Source organism: Bos indicus x Bos taurus, chromosome 1 (genome assembly GCF_003369695.1).
Source record: "Bos indicus x Bos taurus breed Angus x Brahman F1 hybrid chromosome 1, Bos_hybrid_MaternalHap_v2.0, whole genome shotgun sequence".
NCBI lineage: Eukaryota > Metazoa > Chordata > Mammalia > Artiodactyla > Bovidae > Bos > Bos indicus x Bos taurus.
In genome coordinates this window covers 41879421-41903361 of record NC_040076.1, presented here as the reverse complement: position 1 = coordinate 41903361, position 23941 = coordinate 41879421, and the positions used below count along the sequence as shown (strand labels likewise).

Sequence of the window (23941 nt, the reverse complement as noted above, 5' to 3'; positions counted from 1 at the left end):
AGTCAGAAAGAGAAAAGCAAATATCATATATTAACACATATATATGGCATCGAGAAGGATGGTACTGAACCTCATCAGTACCATCCTTCTCGATGCCATATATATGTGTTAATATACAACACAGACATAGAGAACAGACTTATGGACAAGGGACGGGGAAAAGAGGGAGATGGTGAGATGAATGGACAGAGTAGCATGGATGCATATACACTAACATGTAAATAGACAGCCAATGGGAATCTGCTGTTTATGACTCAGGGAACTCAAACTAGGGCTCTGTAATAACCTAGAGGGGTGGGGATGGGCAGGATGTGGGAGGGAGATTTAAGAGGCAGGGGACTAATGAATTAACCTATGGTTAATCCACGTTGATGTATGACAGAAATCAAACCAATATTGTAAAACAATCATCAATTTAAAAAATTTTTAAATATATAATGGACTGTTTCCTAAGCAAGGAAAATACATTTTGCTAAACTAGTGAATGCCTTCACATTTAACCTTTTTAGAGTGATATATTGGAGAAGGCAATGGCACCCCACTCCAGTACTCTTGCCTGGAAAATCCCATGGACGGAGGAGCCTGGTGGGCTGCAGTCCGTGAGGTCGCTAGAGTCAGACACGACTGAGCGACTTCACTTTCACTTTCATGCATTGGAGAGGGAAATGGCAGCCCACTCCAGTGTTCTTGCCTGGAGAATCCCAGGGACGGGGAAGCCTGGTGGGCTGCCGTCCATGGGATCGCACAGAGTCGGACACGACTGAAGCAACTTAGCAGCAGCAGCAGCAGAGTGATATATATAAATTTTTTAAAAAACACTTAATTCTCCTTCCTTTTAATAATCACTTGTTGTCCCAGAATCTCTGTATCTTAAATGTAATAAGAACATTTTCTCAGTTTCCTTATATTTATTAGTTGCTTAATTTTTGCCTAATAATCCTATGAGAAATTTGTGTCAGTAATTAAAATACCTTCAACAACAACAACAAGAAAAGTATTTATAGAGACCAAAATTAGCAGGAAAGGGCACTGTTATTAACATGACAAACCATGTATTTATATAACTACATACTAAAAGTCTGATATAAAATAACTGCTCTTAAGCCTTCAGCCTAGACAGCAATGAAGTTCAGCCTGCCACAAGCTAGAGCCAATGTCACCTGCCAAGTGGACGATTTGCCAGTGATTCAACAAGTGAGAAACAGCATGAAAACACTCAGGATTAAAGCAAACACTAATAAAACACTGATTCCAGTTGTCCTCAAAGATGCTGGTACTCTGCATATAACATATAAAAGCTACTTATGAAGGCATATGTATTTTGGGGAATTTAATTTTTTCCCCTACATACTCAATATGTTGTAATGAAGTGTGCTTCGGTCCAAATTCATCTGTCTGTCTGTCTGTCTATCCTCTTTGCTATGTGTCCAAAACAGGGAAACACAGGAAAGCATTAGGTACAATGATTAATAAGACTTAGTTGTGGATTCAAAGAGCTGACAGTCTAGCAAGATACTCATCATTGCATCACCATGTGGAGCACTGGAGAGCTATGTACACAATGGGTTGGTCAGTCATGTCCGACTCTTTGCAACCCCAAGGACTGAAGCACGCTGAGCTTCCCTGTCAATCACCAACTCTCGGAGCTTCCTCAAACTCAAGTCCATCGAGTCTATGATGCCATCCAACCATCTCATCCTCTGTCGTCCCCTTCTCCTCCTGTCTTCAATCTTTCCTAGCGTCAGGGTCTTTTCCAATGAGTCAGTTCTTTGCATCAGGTGGACAAACTATTGGAGTTTCAGCTTCAACATCAGTCCTTCCAAAGAACATTCAGGACTGATTTCCTTTAGGATTGACTGGTTGGATCTCCTTGCAGTCCAAGGGACTCTCAAGAGTCTTCTCCAACACCACAGTTCAAAAGCATCAATTCTTCTGCACTGAGCTTTGTTTATAGTCCAGCTCTCACATCCATACATGACTACTGGAAAAACCATAGCTTTAACTAGACAGACGTTTGTTGGCAAAGTAATGTCTCTGCTTTTTAATGTGCTGTCTAGGTTGGTCATAGCTTTTCTTCCAAGGAGCAAGTGTCTTTTAATTTCATGGCTGCAGTCATCATCTGCAGTGATTTGGGAGCCAAAAAAAAAAAAAAAAAGGCTCTCATTGTTTTCACTGTCTCCCCATCTATTTGCCATGAAGTGATGGGACCAGATGCCATGATCTTAGTTTTCTGAATGCTGAGTTTTAAGCCAACTGTTTTGCTCTCGTCTTTAACTTTCATCAAGAGGCTCTTTAATTCTTTGCTTTCTGCCGTAAGGGTGGCGTCATCTGCATATCTGAGGTTATTGACATTTCTCCCAGCAATCTTGATTCCAGCTTGTGCTTCATCCATCCTGGCATTTCGCATGATATACTCTGCATGTAAGTCATACAACCTTGATGTACTCCTTTCCCTATTTGGAACCAGTCTGTTGTTCCATGTCCATTTCTAACTGTTGCTTTTTGACCTGCATACAGATTTCTCAGGAGGCAGATAAGGTGGTCTGGTATTCCCATCTCTTGAAGAATTTTCCACAGTTTGTTGTGATCCACACAGTCAAAGGCTTTGGCATAGTTAATAAAGCAGAGGTAGATGTTTTTTTGGAACTCTCTTGCATTTTCAATGATCCAACATATGTTAGTGCTTAAGATCCCTTGGAGAAGGGAATGGCTATCCATGCCAGTATTCCTGCCTGGAGAATTCCATGGACAGAGGAACCTGGTGGGCTATAGTCCATGGGGTTCCAAAGGGTTGGATATATGGGAGAATCCACTGCAGAGAGGAGATAACATGTGCGCTTGCTCCTGAAGGGCGAGAAGAGCATTTAAGACAAGGTGGAGCATGCGTTGAGCACATGTAGTGTGAAGTAAGTTTATTACGGCAAGGGTGTTGCTGAAGAAGACTCGGGCACAGAGGAGGGAGAATGAGGTCGATAAGATGACCAACTAGAAGTGGCAGGTGAGGGATAACAAAGTCACAGATAACTAAGTTTTCTAAATGGGGAGACTAAGTAGTTAAGCCAAAAATGGACAAGGAAAACAGAAGGCAAGAGCCTTTGTGGGGGTTGGGGGAGGTGAGGCAACAAAGCAGATGTCAGACATATTGAATCTGTGGTCCCCGGTGAAGCAGTCAGAGCCCAGTTAAGAATGTGATTTGCCGATACACAGCATGTGCAGGGGAAAGCAGGACTAACAAAAAAGCACTGGGGGAAAAAAAAGATTAAAAGGCAGGCACAAAGAAGGAAACAATCAGTGAAAGAGATGGGGAAGGCCAAAACCAGAGCAGTCATCCCAGCAGACATTTCCAAAAGCAAAGGGGAGCAAATGGCAAATGCTACTGGGAGGTCAAGGAAGATGAGGATGGTGCTTCTCACTGTTCTTCAGAAACATGAGGCCCACTCATACCTCAGGAACCGCGCATTCACTCTTCTCTCTGCTAGCATTTTCTTCCCCCACAGAGCTATCGACTCACACCCCCTCACCGCCTTCAGACCTTTACTTAACTGTCATCCCTTCATTGTAAGTTTCCCCAGTCACTCAGTCTAAAACAGTAAACTCCTCCACTCCGAAACTGCCTGCATCTCTTCTCTGCCTCATTTTTCTCCTATGCACTTGCTAGTATCAAATACACATTTCACAAACACACATTATTTGATATGTTTCTTTCTCTAGAAAGTAAAAGCCACAAGGGCAGGGTTATTCGTCTGTTTTATTCATTGCTGTTTTGTTTAGCATCTTGAAATGTGCCTGACAATAAGAGGTGCTTAAATACTTGCTGGATTAATAAACAAAGGAACTGAAGACCATAGGGAATCCCTAGGAATGCAGGAGAAATAGTCAAAACAGCTCAGCAATTCATGCGTACAGCCCTAAACTCAAGGTGTTAAACAGTGGACACATAGCAAGGAAACAGGAACACTTGGTAAATAGAGGGGAACACTTTTGAGAGATTTTTTTAACTAGAAAAAAGGGGAGGAAAGGTGACAGTTTAAGGTCCAAGACAGAAGAAATGTCTTTTTGTTCCTGTTTTATGGCTCAGCTGTATACCTGGTGGGGAGGGAGTAACTGCTGAACAAGATAAGGATGACAGGTTCAAGAAAGAAAAGCAGAAGGTGATGAGATGAAGAGTACAGTCCCTAATATGTCTAAAAAAGGGGAAGCATGAGCCTCGGAGAATAGTAGGAGTACTTCCTCTTCCAACTACAGTGATAAGGAAGCAGCTAAAGCCTGAGCATTCTGTAAGGGGGAGAAGATGATGAGTAAGGTCTAACACGTGGCTCTGACCTCAGAAGTGAGAGGAGAGACGCTCAGCTGAAGGAGGGATGCAGAGGTGGAGCTGGGATCTGAGCTCCCCAAATAGAGAGAACTTGGAAGAGCATTTGGGCGAAGGCAGCCAGAGGCTGTGACCAGGTGTACCAAGGAGCAGTCGGGGCCAATATTGATGTCAAGGTATTCATTCTTCTCTGAGTGATGAATTGTAAGATACTGCCCTGTGCTTTGACGCAACAGTGAAAAACAAAACAAAACTCAACAGTCCTGCTTTCATAGAGTGTACATTCCAGTGATGTAAGAACTTGTTTTCAGGTCTAATGGGCATGAGTATGTCAGCTCCTTTGGTAGTCTCTAGCAAGTGGCAGGTGCTGTCCCAACATGATGAATGGCACAGGGAACAAGGTCAAGACGGTCAAGGGATAGGGAGTGTCAGCAAAGTGCCTGCTGAGTGAGAAACAGTGAAGAGCCACATGACTCCTCCTTGAGTCTCTCGGGCACATGGGTTGGGCGTCCCTTCTCCCTCAGGCTCTGCCTTCATTGTGCACAGCAGGCATGATCCTTACAACACCTTGAGCCCCAGTTCCTTAGCACCCTCAAATCCGATGACCTCCACTTCTGCTGGGCCTTACTGTTTGGCTAACCCTGACCCTTGTCTTTACCCATAAGTACCCAGCCTGTGAATCTCAATCTCCGGCATTCCCGAATTAGTCACACCCTCTCATCTTTTCAGCTCTTTTACCCCACTGTGCCAGGTGCATCAGTCCTTCTGTGTCATCACAGCTTCTGGCCTCTCGTTCTGTCTCAGTTCCCACAAATTTTCATATCTTTTCTGCCCAGTTATCAAATATGGCTAACACACTCAAAGCTTCTTTTGTTTGTTCTTTGGTCATCCCCACCCCCCAAAATTCCGGTTTTATCTTTTCCACAAAGTAACTATGTCTTGGTTTAAAAATCCATGGGGATACATACAGCTAAGTGGATGTAATTGGCCAACAATTCATGATTTACAGTTTCTGCTGGAAATCAGTCTGCAACCTCCCCATTTCCCATGGAAGCTATTTCAAACCTTTACCACATCCCTTAAGTCATCCCCTCCACCACCTCATCCCTCACTGAGCAGAGGACCCTACCTTCCACTTCACAGAGATGCTCTCTCATAGTCCTGCCCCCACTCCTCCTCTATCTGCATCACAGCTGCAGCATCAGTCCCACTTCCTTCATTCGCCCTCACAATGCAGGGAGGACGATTCCTCCTCCAAGGATCCACCAGGGCACCATTTCATAGTGCTTGATGTCTTCTAAACAGCCCCCTCACTTCCTCATCTGCCCCTGTCCATAAGGCCACAATTCAAAGTTTAAGTCCAGGGCAAGATTAATCCTCTCTTCACTACCAAACTCATTGATAGAAGTTACCAACTGTCACCATCTTCTTTCCCTTTCCTTTCAGTGACTCTTTAGCCCTTGCAGTCTGGCTTCAGAGACACTTTCATACTTGTTAATTCAACATACTTTTTCTGCCCTGATATAATGTGGTATGACTACAGGAGGTAAGACTGGGTCTGATCCTGAAAGCCAATCTCCTTTTGGCTCCCATGACATCACCCTGAGGTTTCGCTTCTTCTTTCAACATTCTCTCCGCCTCCTTCTAGTTCACATTCTTCTAGCCATCCTTTCTTTACATATTACGTTTTTCCAGCTTCCAGCCCAGGGCTGCTTTACCTTCATGATCTTCTTACGAGTTCTCATTTCTTGCCAATCAATCTGATGATTCCCAGATGTGTATTCTCAACTCAGACTGTATATCCAATCATCAGCTAGCCACCTGAACGCTTCACTGGAACCTCCAACTCAGTACATCCAAACTGAACTTGACCATGTTGTGCCTCCATTCTTGCCCATTTTCTGTAAACTGTAACATTCCCACTTGTTGAACAGTCAATGAAACGCCAGGACACCATGACCTCGCCCCGAGAAAGCTGCTGGCAGTGAGTGACTTAACCTGTGTCCCTGCTTCCATTCCTAAAGTTCCCCAGTCTGAGCAATGTTTCAGGTTTCAAATCTGACCATCCCTAAAGGGTTTCCCATGCCTGTGCACCCTTGTCAGGATAAAATCCAGACCTCCTAGCATGGCATTCAACGGCCTGGTGGATCGAGCTCCCACGTGCCTTTTATTCCATCTCTTGTCACTTGTAATGCCTACAGGGCCTGATGTCACCATGTGTGTTCTCAGATATTCTCGAGACCTGTTTTCTACTCCTCTTCCCTCTCGCTTCCTCTTACTACAGGTATGTCTTTGCACAACACTATTATCACTGCTGATACCATTTATCCCTTGCCCTCTTTGCCTGGGAAATTACTACCACTCAAGTTTTTCAGAATGGAAACTGCCCGCATACAACATATACATGTGCATGTGTGTATGTGTGTGTTCTTCCCATAAACAAAATCACCACAAGGTGAAGGCAAACAACTTTATGCTTTCATCGCGAGTAGGACTATTACCTAGATTACTAATGGTTACCCAAATTGGGCATTTATAACTAACACCAGATGCCTACTAGAGATTTCTAGTTAGTTTTCTCCTAAGATATCTGGCCACAACACACTGCTTGGCAGAATCGTTCTCTAATGTCAAGACTGAGTAATTGATGGCACCTTTTGGCAGGACTTTTGCTTCCCTGGTGGCTCAGATGGTAAAGAATCTGCCTGCAATACGGGAGACCTGGGTTGGATCCCTGGGTTGGGAAGATCCCCTGGAGGAGGGAATGGTTATCCACTCTAGTATTCTGGCCTGGAGAATTCCACGGAGAGAGGTGCCTGGCAGGCCACAGTCCATGGGGTCACAAAGAGTCGAACATGACTTTCACTTTTTTTGGCAGGACAGGGAATATGGGAACAGAAGGAAATTAGGATAAAATACACTGAATTCAATTTTGAGTCAAATCTCATACCCAGTGACATTCATAGGAAAGGCCCATCAAAGAACCAGCTCCATCACCCTGAAGCTCAGAACAACATACTGGGCTGGAAGGACAGCTTTGTTGTAGGCTAAAATGTAGGTAAAAGTGAAATCAACAAGGGCAGGTGTGTAAGGTAAGAAAAGAAGTTGATGACGTAAAAGAAGAAAAGCCATTCCCTTCTGTTATGGTATAAAGACTTCTCCAGTGAAAACACTGGGCCACAATAATAAATGTTTTTAATTCTAGGAGAGCTTTCTTGAGCTCCTTCTGATGTTCTCAAATCAGTATCTGGCACCTCTGGAGACATATTTACTCACAAAAATCTGGAGTAGGTACATGATCCTTGATCCCCAGTTTCCACTCTGACAAGGTACTCCATCACACCACAGAGTAGGACTAAGCGAGGTCTACGAGAGGTTGGTATAGCAAATCACACCAGATATCATGCAATACATTCAACATTCAAGAACACTGGGATATCAAGGCCCCAGACCAGTGTCAGCTGCACTGACAGGCTTCAGCTCTGGCAGTTTGGTCACGTGAACAGTAACACACACTGTCATCTCCACTTCAGGCACCTTGATGGCACTTAGTCTTTAAAGAAGCAATCAAGGGGTGAGATGCTTTGACTTCTAGCTAAAATTCAGTGTGTGTATATATGTTCATGTGTGCCTTCAAGTGTGACAGAAAAATCAATGCTTCTAATAGTTGATTTCCAGACACACAGAAAAAGTCAGCACCATTCTTAAACAAAGAGTTAGATTCTAAGCTGGAGTCAAACTTCACGTGACAAGAAGGCGGCTCTTTTCCTGAGGACATCCTCTGTGTCAGGTATTATACAATGTGGCACATGTTATCTCAGTTCATTCTAAAACATTTCTATAAAATAAGAGTAAGACACCCCTTCCCCCTCTCCCCGCCTGCCGTGACTGAAGAGAACAAGCAAAGTTCAGAGAGGCTGAATAAATTTTCCAAGGTTAGAAAGCTACCACATGGAGACCTAAGATTTGAGCCCAGATACATCTGATTCCAAAGACTGTTCTTTCCATCACTGCTTGTAATTTAAAAAGTTGTTCCAAGGAGGTGCCATGGCTGGCAAAGGCAGGGAGTAGTGGCTGACTCTGAGGCTCCAGGCTACTCATTCCCATCACCAACAGGGGAGCTTTCTTTAACCTGTTTATATGTGGGGTTCCAAGTCCAAATACAGTTAAAATTTTTAAAAAGAGTTCTTGTGCTTGAAAAAGAAACACTTTTAATTTTGATATTAAGTTGATGTCATATGGCTATTTGCATTGCTGAGAATAAAGGTAGCAAGCACATATTAAGGCCATAATTTATTCCAAAAATTACCTCAGTAATTAAATTTCTCCTAACTGTGAAAACATCCAGTATGTTTAAATTTGACTACCATTTCCCCTCTCCCTCTGGCCAAAAAAGTGTTGAAAAAGACCAATAACGAAAGAAGCAATACAGAAATCAAAATATGAACAAATGCATAATTTAACATATTCATCTTACTAAACAGTACTGTACCCTCAATATAGGTATTGACATTAAGAATAATTTGTGACTACTTTTCTTCAGTGAGTTATTCTTGAGTCACACTTTTACTTTTATGTATCAGTAAACAGTGGCAACAATTTAAAAAGCGTAGTTTTTTTTCAGTAATTTACTTATGATGATATTAAGAATAAGGGCTATGAATTATTAACAACTTACAGTAATAGGCACAATACTGATACTCCGTGGTTATCCCTAGAAACATCACAGGCATACATCAATCATTGCCTTTTAAAAGATGCCAGGGCCTTCACCTGCGTTGTATGATTGGTTATGAGCAACAATTCTAAAATAAGGTGAGAGTCAAACTTTACATAAAGCAGATGCTAAGCTACTGAGAACAAGCCTAAAAGTCATAAATTTATTTAGGCCTGGTTTGGAGATTCCATAACCTATGATCTAGATTTAATTCATTTTATTTAGCTCATGACTCATTCTGAAAACAGACTTATTGCCATAGCTCTTTTAATTTTTAACGAGATTTCTTTTCGGTAAATTAAGTCTGTAAGTTATAAATTAAGTTCACAAATGGGAAGCATTAAGGTGTAGAATTGCATCTGAATTCTCCTGCCTCCTCTCTATAACAGTGTGAGTTTGTTGAGTGACAATCTCTCCACATTTTCGACTACTAAGAGATAAAAATTCTGATTAATACTGGAGACAAACCACAAACACTGATTTCTTCTCTTGTGCAAAACACTCTGAAAAGTTATAAGTACAAAGAGAGGAAGAGCATAGATATTAGCAGATAAGAGATTTCAGAAAAGCCTTAGATGGCAAAAGCAGGTGAAAGCATGGTAACTGACCAGAGGAAGCATCCAGCAAGTGCCAGCAACAGGGAACTTTGATCACAAGGGGAAATAATCAATAGACACACTGTCAACAGACCACCCGAAGAGCTCAGGATCTGAAGACCCTTGGTACCACTTAGGACAATATGAGACAAGGGATCAAAAGAAGAGTTTGGTTGAGTATCTCCAAATAGAGTACTTGTCGCTCCAGGCTCTTCTTCCATCCCAGGCAGTTACATGATGCTCTCTACCTCCTCCCAAACAAATATATCAATATATATATAGAGAGAAAGAAAGCGAAGTCGCTCAGTTGTGTCTGACTCTTTGCAACCCCATGGGCTGTAGCCTACCAGGCTCCTCTGTCCATGGGATTTTCCAGGCAATAGTCCTGGAGTGGATTGCCATTTCCTTCTCCAGGGGATCTTCCCAACCCAGGGATCGAACCCGGGTCTCCCACATTGTAGACAGACGCTTTACCGTCTGAGCCACCAGGGAAGTCAACAACTTATATATAGAGAGAGAACACCTATGAAAATACGAGGCTTTGGGGCAGCCTGGATTTGCAGTATGTAGAAATGTTTGGAACTCTGACAATCAAGTCTAGAGCTCAAGAGGGGTGTTGGATAGAGATGTGAGAGCCGAAAGACGAAGTGAAGTAATGAGACTGGAAGATACCACTTTGAAAGACTGATGTTGAGGGTTGAGGACTTTGAGAAACATCCACACCAAAAGAAATTTATCCGGAAAAGAATCAGTGAAGGAAGGAGAACAAGATGGCGGAGGAGTAGGTGGATGTGAAGTACAACTCTCTGCACAGATACATCAGGAATACATCTTCAGACACAGAAGTGCATGCAGAACACTAGCTGAGAGTGGACAGGAGTACCTGACCAGAGGAAAAGAATATATAGAACCATGCAAAAGTAGGTATCAAGCCCTGAGCCCCTGGAGTCGAAGAACTGACTCCAAGACCCTAGACTACCAGAGAACTAACCCTAGAGGGTATCAAATAGTGAGAACTCACACAAAGGAAACCACTTGAATAAAAGACCCAGCCACCAGTAGCACCTTGTGCAGGACGCCTCATCTAAACAACAAACAAAAATACAAACTCAATCATCAGCAGACAGGATTACCACCTCACTCAGCCTTGCCCATCAGAGGAAAAACAAACAAAAACTCAGCACAAATCTCACCCTATACTAAGCTTACACAAACCACTGGACCAACCTTAGGAGGGTAGAAACCAAAAGGAAAAAAGAATTCAACCTTGAAGGCCGGGAAAGGGAGACCTCAAACACAGTAAGTTAAAAAAAAATGAAAAGGCAGAGAAATACTACACAAATGAAGGAACAAATTAGAAACACAGAAGTCCAAATAAATGAGGAGGAAATAGGCAAATTACCTGAAAAAGAATTCAGAATAATGATAGTAAAGATGATCAAAAATCTTGAAAACAAAATGGAGAAAATGCAAGCATCAGTTAACAAAGACCTAGAAGAATGAAAGAATAAACATACAGAGACAAACAATTACTGAAATTAAAAATACTCTAGAAGGAATCAATAGCAGAATATGTGAAGCAGAAGAACCTATCAGTGAGTTCGAAGACAAAATGGTGCAAATAACTTCTGAAGAGCAGAATAAAATAAAAAGAATGAAAAGAACTGAAGATAGTCTCAGAGACCTCTGGGACAGTATTAAACACACCAATATTGGAAATATGGGGGTTCCCAGAAGAAGAAGAGAAAAATAAAAGTTATGAGAAAATTTTTGAAGAGGTTATAGTTGAAAATTTCCCCAACATGGAAAAGGAAAGAGTCAGTCAAGTCCAAGAGGCACAAAGAGTCCCACAGAGGATAAACCCAAGGAGAAACACACCAAGACACAAACTAATCAAACTCCCAAAAACTAAACACAAAGAAAGAAAATTAAAAGCAGCAAGGGAGAAGCAACAAGTAACATACAAGGGAAACCCCATATGCTTAGAGGCTGATCTTTCAGCGGAAACTGCAGGCCAGAAGGGAATGGCAGGATATATTTAAAGTACTGAAAGAGAAAAATATACAACCAAGATTACTGTACCCAGCAAAGATCTCATTCAAAATTGATGGAAAAATAAAAAGCTTTTCAGACAAGCAAAAGTTAAGAGAATGCAGTACCACCAAATCAGCTTTACAACAAATGTTAAAGGGACTTATATAGTCAAAAAATACAAGAGAAGAAAAAAGATCTATAAAATCAACCCCAAACAATTAAGAAAATGGCAATAGGAACATATATATCAATAATTACTTTAAATGTAAATGGATTAAATGCTCCAACCAAAAGACACAGACTGGCTGAATGGATACAAAAACAAAACCCACATATATGCTGTCTACAAGAAACCCACTTCAAACCTAAAAACACATATAGACTGAAAGTGAGAGGATGGAAAAACAAATTCCATGCAAATGGGAAGCAAAAGAAAGCTGGAGTAGCAATCCTCATATCAGACAAAATAGACCTTAAAATACAGATTACAAGAGATAAGGAAGAACACTCCATAATGATCAAGGGATCAATCCAAGAGGAAGACGTAACAATCCTAAATATCTATGTGCCCATTATAGGAGCACTTCAATACATAAGACAAGCACTAACAGACATAAAAGGAGAAACTGAGAGTAACACAATAATAGTAGGAGACTTTAACACCCCACTCACACCAATGGACAGATCATCAAAACAGAAAATAAGTAAGGAAATGCAAGTCCTAAATGATACATTAGACGAGATGGATCTCATTGATATTTTCAGGACATTCCATTCAAATGCAGAAGAATTCATCTTCTTCTCAAGTCACATTGAACATGCTTCAGGACAGATAACATTGTGGGTCACAAATCAAACCTCAGTAAATTTAAGAACATTGAAATCATCAAGTATCTTCTCCAACCACAATGCTATGAGATTAGATATCAATTACCAGAAAAAAACTGTAAGAAACACAAACACGTGGAGATTAAACAACACATTTCTAAATACTCAACAGGTTACTGAAGAAATCAAAAGGGAAATCAAAAGACAACGAACACATGACAACTCAAAAACTATGGGATGCAGCAAAAGGAGTTCTAAGAGGGAAGTTTATAGCAATACAATCCTAGCTTAAGAAACAAGAAAAACACTGAATAGACAACTTAACAGTCAGTCACTTCAGTCACTCAGTCGTGTCTGACTCTTCGTGACCCCGTGAACTGCAGCACGCCAAGCCTCCCTGTCCATCACCAACTCCCGGAGTCCATCCAAACCAATGTCCATCAAGTCGATGATGCCATCCAACCATCTCATCCTCTGTTGTCCCCTTCTCCTCCTGCCCTCAATCTTTCCCAGCATCAGGGTCTTTTCCAACGAGTCAGCTCTTCACATTAGGTGGCCAAAGTATTGGAGTTTCAGCTTCAACACCAGTCCTTCCAATGAACACCCAGGACTGATCTCCTTTAGGATGGACTGGTTGGATCTCCTTGCAGTCCAAGGGACTCTCAAGAGTCTTATCCAACACCACAATTCAAAAGCATCAATTCTTCGGTGCTCAGCTTTCTTTATAGTCCAACTCTCTCATCCATACATGACCACAGGAAAAACCATAGCCTTGACTAGACGGACCTTTGTTGGCAAAGTAATGTCTCTGCTTTTCAATATGCTGTCTAGGTTGGTCATAACTTTTCTTCCAAGGAGTAAGCATCTTTTAATTTCATTGCTGCACCTAAAAAAACTTCTTTTCCAAAGAACAAAAAAACCCCAAAATTAGTAGAAGGAAAGAAATAATAAAGATCCAAGCAAAAATAAATGAAAAATAAATGAAAGAAACAATAGTAAATATTAATATTAATAAAACTAAAATCTGGTTCATTGAGAAGATAAACAAAACTGACAAGCCCTTAGCCAGACTCAAGAAAAAGAGAAGAATCAAATCAACAAAATTAGAAATGAAAAAGGAGATGTTACAAGAGAAAATTCAGAAATAAAAAGGATTATAAGAGACTATTATGAACAACTATATCCCAACAAAATAGATAACCTGGAAGAAATGGACAGATTTTTTAGTTCAGTTCAGTCATGTCCGACTTTGTGACCCCTTTGTGACCTCTTTGTGACCCCATGCACTGCAGCATTCCAGGCATCCCTGTCCATCACCAAACTCCTGGAGTTTACTCAAACTCATGTCCATTGAGATGGTGATGCAATGCAACCATTTATCCTCTGTCATCCCCTTCTCCTCCCACTTTCAACCTTTCCCAGCATCAGTGTCATTTCAAATGAGTCAGTTCTTTGCATTAGGTGGCCAAGTATTGGAGTTTCAGCTTCAACCTCAGTCCTTCCAATGAACACTCAGGACTGATCTCCTTTAGGATGGACTTGTTGGATCTCCTTGCAGTTCAAGGCACTCTCAAGAGTCTTCTCCAGCACCACAGTTCAAAAGCATCAATTCTTTGGCACTCAGCTTTCTTTACAATCCAACTCTCACATCCATACATGACTGCTGGAAAAACCATAGCTTTGACTAGACAGACATTTGTTGGCAAAGTAATGTCTCTGTCTTGTAATATGGTGTCTAGGTTAGTCATAACTTTCCTTCCAAGGAGCAAGAGTCTTTCAATTTCACAACTGCAGTCACCATCTGCAGTGATTTTGGAGTTCCCCAAAATAAAGTCTGCCACTGTTTCCATTGTTTCCCCATCTATTTGCCATGAAGTGATGGGACCAGATGCCATGATCTTCATTTTCTGAATGTTGCTCCTCTTTCACTTTTATCAAGAGGCTCTTTAGTTCTTCTTCACTTTCTGCCAGAAGGGTGGTATCATCTGCATATCTGAGGTAGTCGGTATTTCTCCTGACAATCTTTATTCCAGCTTGTGCTTCATCCAGCCCAGAGTTTCTCATGATGTACTCTGCATAGAAATTAAATAATCAGGGTAATAATATACAGCCTTGAGGTACTCCTTTCCTGATTTGGAACCAGTCTGTTGTTTCATGTCCAGTTCTAATTGTTGCTTCCTGACCTGTATACAGATTTCTCAGGAGGCAGGTAAGGGAGTCTGGTATTCCCATCTCTTGAAGAATTTTTCAGAGTTTGTTGTGATCTACACAAAGGCTTTGGCATAGTCAATAATGCAGAAATAGATATTTTTCTGGAATTCTCTTGCTTTTTCAATGATCCAGCAGATGTTGGCAATTTGATCTCTGGTTCCTCTGCCTTTTCTAAAGCCAGCTTGAACATCTGGAAGTTCACGGTTCACGTATTGTTGAAGCCTGACTTGGAGAATTCTGAGCATTTCTTTACTAGCATGTGAGATGAGTGCAATTGTGTGACAGTGTGAACATTCTTTGGCATTGCCTTTCTTTGGGATTGGAATGAAAACTGACCTTTTCCAGTCCTGTGGCCACTGCTGAGTTTTTCAAATTTGCTGGCATATTGAGTGCAGCACTTTCACTGCATTCCTAGAAAAGTTCAATCTTCCAAGACTGAACCAGGAAGATAGAAATTATGAACAACCTAATTATAAGAACTGAAATTGAAGCCATGATAAAAAAAAATCCCCCAAAACAAAAGCCCAGGACCAGATGGCTTCACAGGAGAATTCTATCAAACATTTAGAGAAGAGCTAATATCTATCCTTCTAAAAATCTTTCAAAAAATTACAGAGGAAGGAACACTTCCAAACTCATTCTAGGAGGTCACCATCACCCCAATATCAAAACCAGACAAAGACAACACAGAAAAAGAAAACTATAGGCCAATATCACTGATAACATAGATTAAAAAGTCCTGAACAAAATTTTAGCAAATAGAATTCAGCAACACACCAAAAAACTCATACACCACGATCAATTTGGATTTATTCCAGGAATGCAAGGATTCTTCAGTATATGCAAATAGATCAATGTGATACACATTAACAAACTGAAACATAAAAACCATATGATCATCTCAATAGATGCAGAAAAAGCCTTTGACAAAATTCAGCACCCATTTACGATTAAAACTCTTCAAAAAATGGGCATAGAAGGCACCTACCTCAACATAGTAAAGGCCATATGTGATAAGCCTACAGGAAACATTATTTTCAATGGTGAAAAACTGAAAGCATTCCCCCTAAGATCAGAAACAAGACAAGGGTGTCCTTTCACCACTATTATTCAACATAGTTCTGGAAGTTCTAGCTATAGCAATCAGAGAAGAAAAAGATATAAAAGGAATCCAGATCAGAAAAGAACTCTCAATGTTTGAAGATGACATGATACTATACATAGATAACCATAAAGATAGTATCAGAAAATTACTAGAGCTAATCAGTGAATTTAGCAAAGTGGCAGGATACAAAATCAATACACCAAAGTCACTTGCATTTCTATATACTAACATTGAGATTTCAGAAAGAGCAATTAAGGAATCAATCCCATTCACCACTGCAACAAAAAGAATAAAATATCTAGGAATAAACTTACCTAAGGAGACAAAAGAACTGTACACAGAAAATTAAAAGACACTAATGAAAGAAATCAAAGATGACATAAACTGATGGAGAGATATTTCATGTTCCTAGGTAGGAAAAATCAACATTGTGAAAATAACTAACTACCAAATTCAATCTACAGATTTAATTTAATCCCTATCAAATTAACAATGACATTTTCACAGAACTAGAACAAAAAATTTCACAATTCATATGGAAACACAAAAGACCCTGAACAGCCAAAGCAGTCTTGAGAAAGAAGAATGGAGCTGGAGGAAACAACCTTCCTGATTTCAGATTATACTACAAAGCTACAGTCATCAAGAGTATGGCACTGGTACAAAAAACAGAAATGTAGGCAAATGGAACAAGATAGAATACCCAGAAATAAACCCATGCATCTGTGGGTACCTTATTTTTGACAAAGGAAGCAAGAATATACAATGGGGCAAAGACAGCCTCTTCAATAAATGGTGCTGGGAAAACTGGACAGCTACATGTAAAAGAATGAAATTAGAACACTTCCCCACACCATACACAAAGATAAACTCAAAATGGATTAAAGACATAAATGTAGGACCAGAAATTATAAAACTCTTAGAGGAAAATATAGGCAGAACACTTGATGACATAAATCAAAGCAAGATCTTCTTGCTTTGACCCACCTCCTAGAGTAATGTAAATAAAAACAAAAGTAAACAAGTGGGACCTGATGAAACTTAAAAGCTTCTGCAGAGCAAAGGAAACTATAAGCAAGATGAAAAGGCAACCCTCAAAATGGGAGAAAATAATAGCAAATGAAACAACTGACAAAGGATTAATTTCCAAAATATACAAGCAGTTCATATAACTCAATACCAGAAAAACAAACAACCCAATCAAAAAGTGGGAAAAAGACCTAAACAGACATTTCTCCAAAGAAGACATACAGATGGCTAACAAACACATGAAATGATGCTCAACATCACTCATTACCAGAGAAATACAAATCAAAACTTTGATGAGATATCACCTCACACCAGTCATAATGGCCATCATCAAAAAGTCTACAAACAATAAATGCAGGAGAGGATGTGGAGAAAAGAGAATGCTCTTGCACTGTAGGTGGGAATGTAAACTAATATAGCCACTATGGAAGACAGTATGGAGATTCATTAAAAAACTATGAATAAAACCACCATATGACCCAGCAATCCCACTCCGAGGCATATACCCTGAGGAAACCAAAACTGAAAAAGACACATGTATCCCATTGTTCATTGTAGTGCCATTTACAATAGCTAGAACAGTGGAAGCAGTTCTAGATGGAACTGGAATGGAAATGGAAGCAGTCTAGATTTCCGTTGACAAATGAATGGATACAGAAGTTGTGGTACATATACACAATGGAATATTACTCAGGAATGCATTTGAGTCAGTTCTGATGAGGTGGATGAACCTAGAACCTATTATACAGAGTGAAGTGAGTCAGAGAAAGATAAATATCATATTCTAACACATATATACAGAATCTAGAAAAATGGTATTGAAGAATTTATTTACAGGGCAGCAGCAGAGAAGGTAATGGCACCCCACTCCAGTACTCTTGCCTGGAAAAACCCATGGACTAAGGAGCCTGGTAGGCTGCAGTCTGCGGGGGTCGCAAAGAGTTGGACACAACTGAAGCAACTTAGCAGCAGCAGCAACAGCAGCAGTGGAGAAAGACATAGAGAATGGACTTCTGGACATGTGGAGAGAGGAGAAGAGGGTGAAATGTATGGAAAGAGTAACATGGAAACTTACATTACCATATGTAAAATAGATACCGATGGGAATTTGCTGTATGACTCAGGGACTCAAACAGGGTCTCTGTGTCAATCTAGAGGGGCAGGAGATGAGAGGGAGGTTGAAAAGGGAGGGGATATATATATATACCTATGGTTATTTCATGCTGAGGTTTGACAGAAAAAAAAATTCTATAAAGCAATTATCCTTCAATAAAATAAAAAAGGAAACAACAGAATAGCTTTGGGGCAGGGTCCTGGTACCCCCCTAAATGAATATACATAATAATATATTTGAGCTATTTTGCAGATACTGAAACTCCTACCAAAAGAAGTTAACTGTGTGCTTCCCACAAGCATCTAGACTCCAGATTGGTTGGACCAGGAGATTGATGATGCTGACTCCCAACTACCTCACCACCAATCAATCAAAGATGGCTATGAGCTGATCACACCCTCCTCTTTGAACCATTACTATAAATCTCATTACCTCCTCTTATGCCAACAGAGTTTTGAGGGCATTAGTCTGCTGTGGCTCCCTTTGCCAGGCAAAGCAATAAAGCTATTCTTTTCTATTTCACTCCCCTCAAAAAAGAATCAGTGAAGGAAACTCAAGGGAATGGCCAGAGGCAGGAACAGAAACTAGAATGTACAAGGTCATAAGAGCAAATATAAAAACATACAACTTCTGGAAAGAAGACAACTTGGAAAATCAAGTGTCTCAACTGGTTATACACAGTAAGAACTGAGAACAAGTTACTGATGGGATGGGTAGCAAGAGGTCAGGTTTCATGGAATTACTCTTGCTTAACAACCATGAAAAAGAAATGCAAAAAAGCAGAATGGTTATCTGAGGAGGCCTTACAAATAGCTGAGAAAAGAAGAGAAGCGGAAGGCAAAGGAGAAAAGGAAAGATATACCTATTTGAATGCAGAGTTCCAAAGAATAGCAAGGAAAGATAAGAAAGCCTTCCTCAGTGATCATTGCAAAGAAACAGAGGACAACAATAGAATGGGAAAGACTACAGATCTCTTGAAGAAAATTAGAGATACCAAGGGAACATTACATGCAAAGATGGGCTCAATAAAGGACAAAAACGGAAGCAGAAGATATTAAGAAGAGGTGACAAGAATACACAGAAGAACTGTACAAAAAAGATCTTCACTACCCAGATAACCATGATGGTGTGATCAATTACCGAGAGCCAGACATTCCAGAATGCGAAGTCAAGAGTGCCTTAGGAAGCATCACTATGAACAAAGCTAGTGGAGGTGATGGAATTCCAGTTGAGCTATTTCAAATCCTGAAAGATGCTGCTTTGAAAGTACTGCACTCAATATGCCAGCAAATTTGAAAAACTCAGCAGTGGCCACAGGATTGGAAAAGGTCAGTTTTCATTCCAATCCCAAAGAAAGGCAATGCCAAAGAATGCTCAAACTACCGCACAATTGCACTCATCTCACGTGCTAGTAAAGTAATGCTCAAAATTCTCCAAGCCAGGCTTCAGCAATATGTGAACCGTGAACTTCCAGATGTTCAAGCTGGATTTAGAAAAGGCAGAGGAACCAGAGATCAAATTGCCAACATCCGTTGGATCATTGAAAAAGTAAGAGAGTTCCAGAAAATCATTTACTTCTCCTTTATTAACTACGCCAAAGCCTTTGACTGTGTGGATCACAACAAACTCTGAAAAATTCTTCAAGAGACAGGAAAACTAGACCACCTGACTTGCCTCCTGAGAAATCTGTATGCAGATCAAGAACCAACAGTTAGAACTGGACATGGAACAACAGACTGGTTCCAAATCAGGAAAGGAGTACTTCAAGGCTGTATATTGTCACCCTGCTTATTTAACTTATATACAGAGTACATCATATGAATGCCAGGCTGGATGAAGCACAAGCCGGAATCAAGATTTCTGGGAGAAATATCAATAACTTCAGATATGCAGATCACACCACCCTTATGGCAGAAAGTGAAGAGTTAAAGAGCCTCTTGATGAAAGTGAAAGACGAGAGTGAAAAAGTTGGCTTTAACTCAACATTCAGAAAACTAAGATCATGGTATCTGGTCCCATCACTTTTGGCAAATAGATGGGGAAACAATGGAAACAGTGACAGACTTTATTTTGGGGGGCTCCAGAATCACTGCAGATGGTGACTGCAGCCATGAAATTAAAAGACACTTGCTCCTTGGAAGAAAAGCTGTGATCAACCTAGACAGCATATTACAATGCAGAGACATTACCTTTCCAGCAAAGGTCTGTCTAGTCAAAGGTATGGTTTTTCCAGTAGTTACATATGGACGTGAGAGTTGGACTATAAAGAAAGCTGAGCGCCAAAGAATTGATGATTTTGGACTGTGGTGTGAAGACTCTTGTGAGTCCCTTGGACTGTAAGGGTATCCAGTCAGTCCATCTGAAAGGAAATCAGTCCTGTATATTCTTTGGAAGCACTGATGCTGAAGCTGAAACTCCAATATTTCGCCATCTGATGCAAAGAACTGACTCATTGGAAAAGACCCTGATGCTGGGCAAGATTGAAGGTGGGAGGAGAAGGGGACATCATAAGATGAGATGGTTGGATGGCATCACTGACTCAATGGAAATGAGTTTGAGTAAGCTCTGAGAGTTGGTGTTGGACAGGGAAGCCGGGCGTGCTGCAGTCCATGGGGTCGTAAAGAGTCGGACACGACTGAGCAACTGACCTGAACACCTATGACACGTATGTGAGGCACAATACTAGTTTTCCCATGTCTAAGCAAACCAGGAAGGGGGACCAGAGTCTGATGAGAAAGCATTAAGAGTTAAACAGTGATTATGACAGACTTCCATATGGAATCTTTGGGTAAAGGGCAGCAATAAAATGAAATGATAGACTGAAAGGAAATCAGACCAATGAAAGAAAAAAAATATTATTTTACATATTAAGAGTGAAATAGAAGAATCCAATGAAGATGGAGAAATGAACACTGTGAAAAGCGAAGTCCAGGAGAAGGCAGGAAATTAGAGACCACTATCACCCGTGGGGGCATTTAGGGGGTGAGCCTTGGAAAGTGGGAAGGGATGAAGAGTTTCTGAAGTAGGCAGAAGGGAGCAGGGTGTTATAACATGCCTTCCCTCTCTTTAAAATGATAGACGTGAACACAGCAAGAGTCTAAGGCTACAAGACAAGAATACACATTCCCTAAAGAAAAACTGAATAGAGTACAGACTAAATATCTGGAAGTTTTACCAGCTAGATATAAAAACTGATTAATACAGAAGAAATTTATATTTCAGTGGAATGGTAGATGCACATGTGAGAAACAGATTTCAATGTTAGCAAAACAGTGAAATTTGTATAGCATATATATTTTAAGAACCAAGAATCTAATTACGTCCAAAAATAATACAAAGGTTCTATAGTCTCTAGTTCTTTAAGAAAATACAATTTTTTTTTGTAGCTTAAATTTATAACAAAACAATCTTCAACACCTTGATTTGGTATCTCAAGGTCAAATGCAAAAAGAAATGTATAAAAACATTTATTGTACATAAATCTGTTACATTTTACATGGGAGAGGAAAAATGGTGCACATTTTTCCTTATCATGGAAGGCATTATCATAAAATTCAGGTTATGAAGATGGAAGTGTGGCAAGAAATGTCACTTTACAATGGAGCACTATGTTTCAGAAAACCATTCATTAGAAAGAAAACAAATGAATGTTTTATGCTACTTGCCAAGTGAGAAAACTTTAAATGAGACTATTTAAAATAACAGGATCATAAATATCATTGCTAACCTTTTTAGTCCCCCAAAGTATGGGCCTAACTATTGATATTATCAAAATATGTACTTTTTTCCTTTTCTTTAATTGAAGCAACAGGGATTCACTATATAATACAGGGAATTATACCCAATATCATGTAATAACTTACAGAGGAATATAATATGCAAAATACATATTTTTGATGCCTGGCAATAGTAGGTCCCACCACAACTGGGTCTGTGAAGCAAAGATGAGCAAGCCTACCAGTAGTTTCCAGAAAGTATAGCAAACAAACAAGCTTACATGGCCCCAAATGCTTCCACTATACCAGTGAGAGGCTAACCAGACTGCCTATGTATTGATATAAGTAATCCTATAGGCCTCAAACCATAAGAGAATAACTTTCATGACTATAAGCCCTATTTACTCGGGGGCCCAAATCCCAAACTGAAAGTATCCTGAACATTCAAACCAATATATTAAAAATGGATAGAGAAGATGGTAACCATGGAGGCCCAGCCACTATACTGCCCACCATATACACTTACTGAAGCCAGAATAATTTCTGGAGTAAATCTCTGCAGATAGAAAGCAGTTCTATTAGAAACTAAAGTTTCAGGGCCAAGTTTGAAGACCAACATTTTTTTCAGTGAGCTTAACAGCTGAAGTGATACCTATCAGTTCCAGGTTGAGAAGGCAAACAAGTAGCAACCTGGAGAAGAGAAAAGAGCAGGGAAAGCATGAAGGTTTGCTGAAGCTCAAAGGTGGGCTCAGAGGCAATGAAGGACTAAGACAGGGAATGACAGCAACTGGTTGATAAAGAAACCTCTTAGTTGGAGATTTCAGAAGTAAAACACATGCTTCCTGTGAGACAACTCAAGAGCAAAGCTGCACATAAAATGAGAAGTAAAAATCTTGAAGCTGGGCAACTCAGGACATGTAAAAACTGAACAGGACAGAGAAAGCTGCAGAGTCCATGCAGCGGTAAACCAGTGAGTTGACTAATGACCGGCTGCCAAAGAATAGGCAGGAAGTGCTATAAAACCCAGGGAGCAGGAGTTAGTAGCCAAACTCACAAAGGAAGAAGAAAGGAAAGGGAAGCAAGGTGATTCTGATTTTTTTCTTTCAATAAAGTTTAAAAGTAAAAAAGAAAAATCAGATTCTGATTTTTTTTTTCTTTCAAAAATATTTATATTGTTAACTATGGTGGACAAGGCAGGAATAAAAACTGAAAACAGTTTTACCTTTACCATCTTTAAGGCCTCTGGACCTCATGTAATGTTTAAGAGTAATGAAGAATTATCAGTAAAGAAGGAGTCAGTTGACTTTCTGGTCCTTCCACTGACCAGGCTAATGTACCTGGGAATCCCTGACAAGCTTTCTCCTTGACTGACTGTCACAAGTCATTTAAAAAGAAAGTAACTGGGCCCAAACTCCATGAATGTTGAACAGCTGTCAGAACTTGATCCTAGCCTCACACTCCCAACCAACACAAAGATCCAATTTCTAGGAAATCACTTATGACGAAAAAGAAGTATTATAAGGTTTAGCAGTTTTCAGAGATTTTTAACCACACTTATCAATAACGATCTGCATATAAGTGTAGCATATATGATTTCATGGTTGTTCTGTAGATACAGAGAAAGCCAGTTCACTTATGAGCTAAACAAACATGTCACATACTAATGCCATGTACAAATAGGTCATTAACTTCTATGCCCTCAGAAGCACTCTTAATTGTCAGGAGCATTTGAGTAAACACAACATAAACTGAAGAACTTCCTAGGGGAAAGGGAGAGTGGAGGTTAGATGACACAACTTACAGATTAGAAAAGCAAGGCACAGAGAAGTTAAATGTCTCAGTGGAAGACCTCACAGCTGGTTAGTGGCTCAGCTGGGGTAAAAGCAGCACTGTATCAAGCCTTTCTTCAATGATCTACCCCCAACCCCACTGCAAGATGCAAATATCCAGCAGAACTGGGCTAGAGTTTCCAATAAGGAATAAGACTTTATGCTCTTTTTGAAATGTGAAATGAGATGACAGAATCAGAAAGAAGAGCGAGCAGAAATTAAGAAAAAATCATTTGCTTGATATAAAATAATATTAATTTAAAACTATACCTTCACTGCTTCTGATGAAAGTATATTTTCCTTTTTCTGACTTGTGCTCATGGGCTCATTTTCAACACTGGAAAAAAAAAAAAAGTTTTTTTTGAAATTAAAAGAGAATTACTGAAATCATACAGTTTCTGTGTTTAATGCAAAAACTGAAAGGTCCTTTTTATCTGTAATGCCCCAAAG

At 40.1% G+C, this 23941-nt stretch overlaps 1 protein-coding gene across 1 annotated transcript in view; it reads right to left on the bottom strand.

Annotated features, from left to right (window-relative positions):
- The window catches only part of CRYBG3 (crystallin beta-gamma domain containing 3), a 126362-nt gene that overhangs the window by 84567 nt on the left and 17854 nt on the right, over positions 1 to 23941 (bottom strand). Inside the window, exon 2 of the mRNA XM_027555158.1 lies at positions 23762 to 23828. Within this exon, the coding sequence (XP_027410959.1) occupies positions 23762 to 23828 (67 nt within the window). The remainder of the gene's footprint in view (positions 1 to 23761; positions 23829 to 23941) is intronic.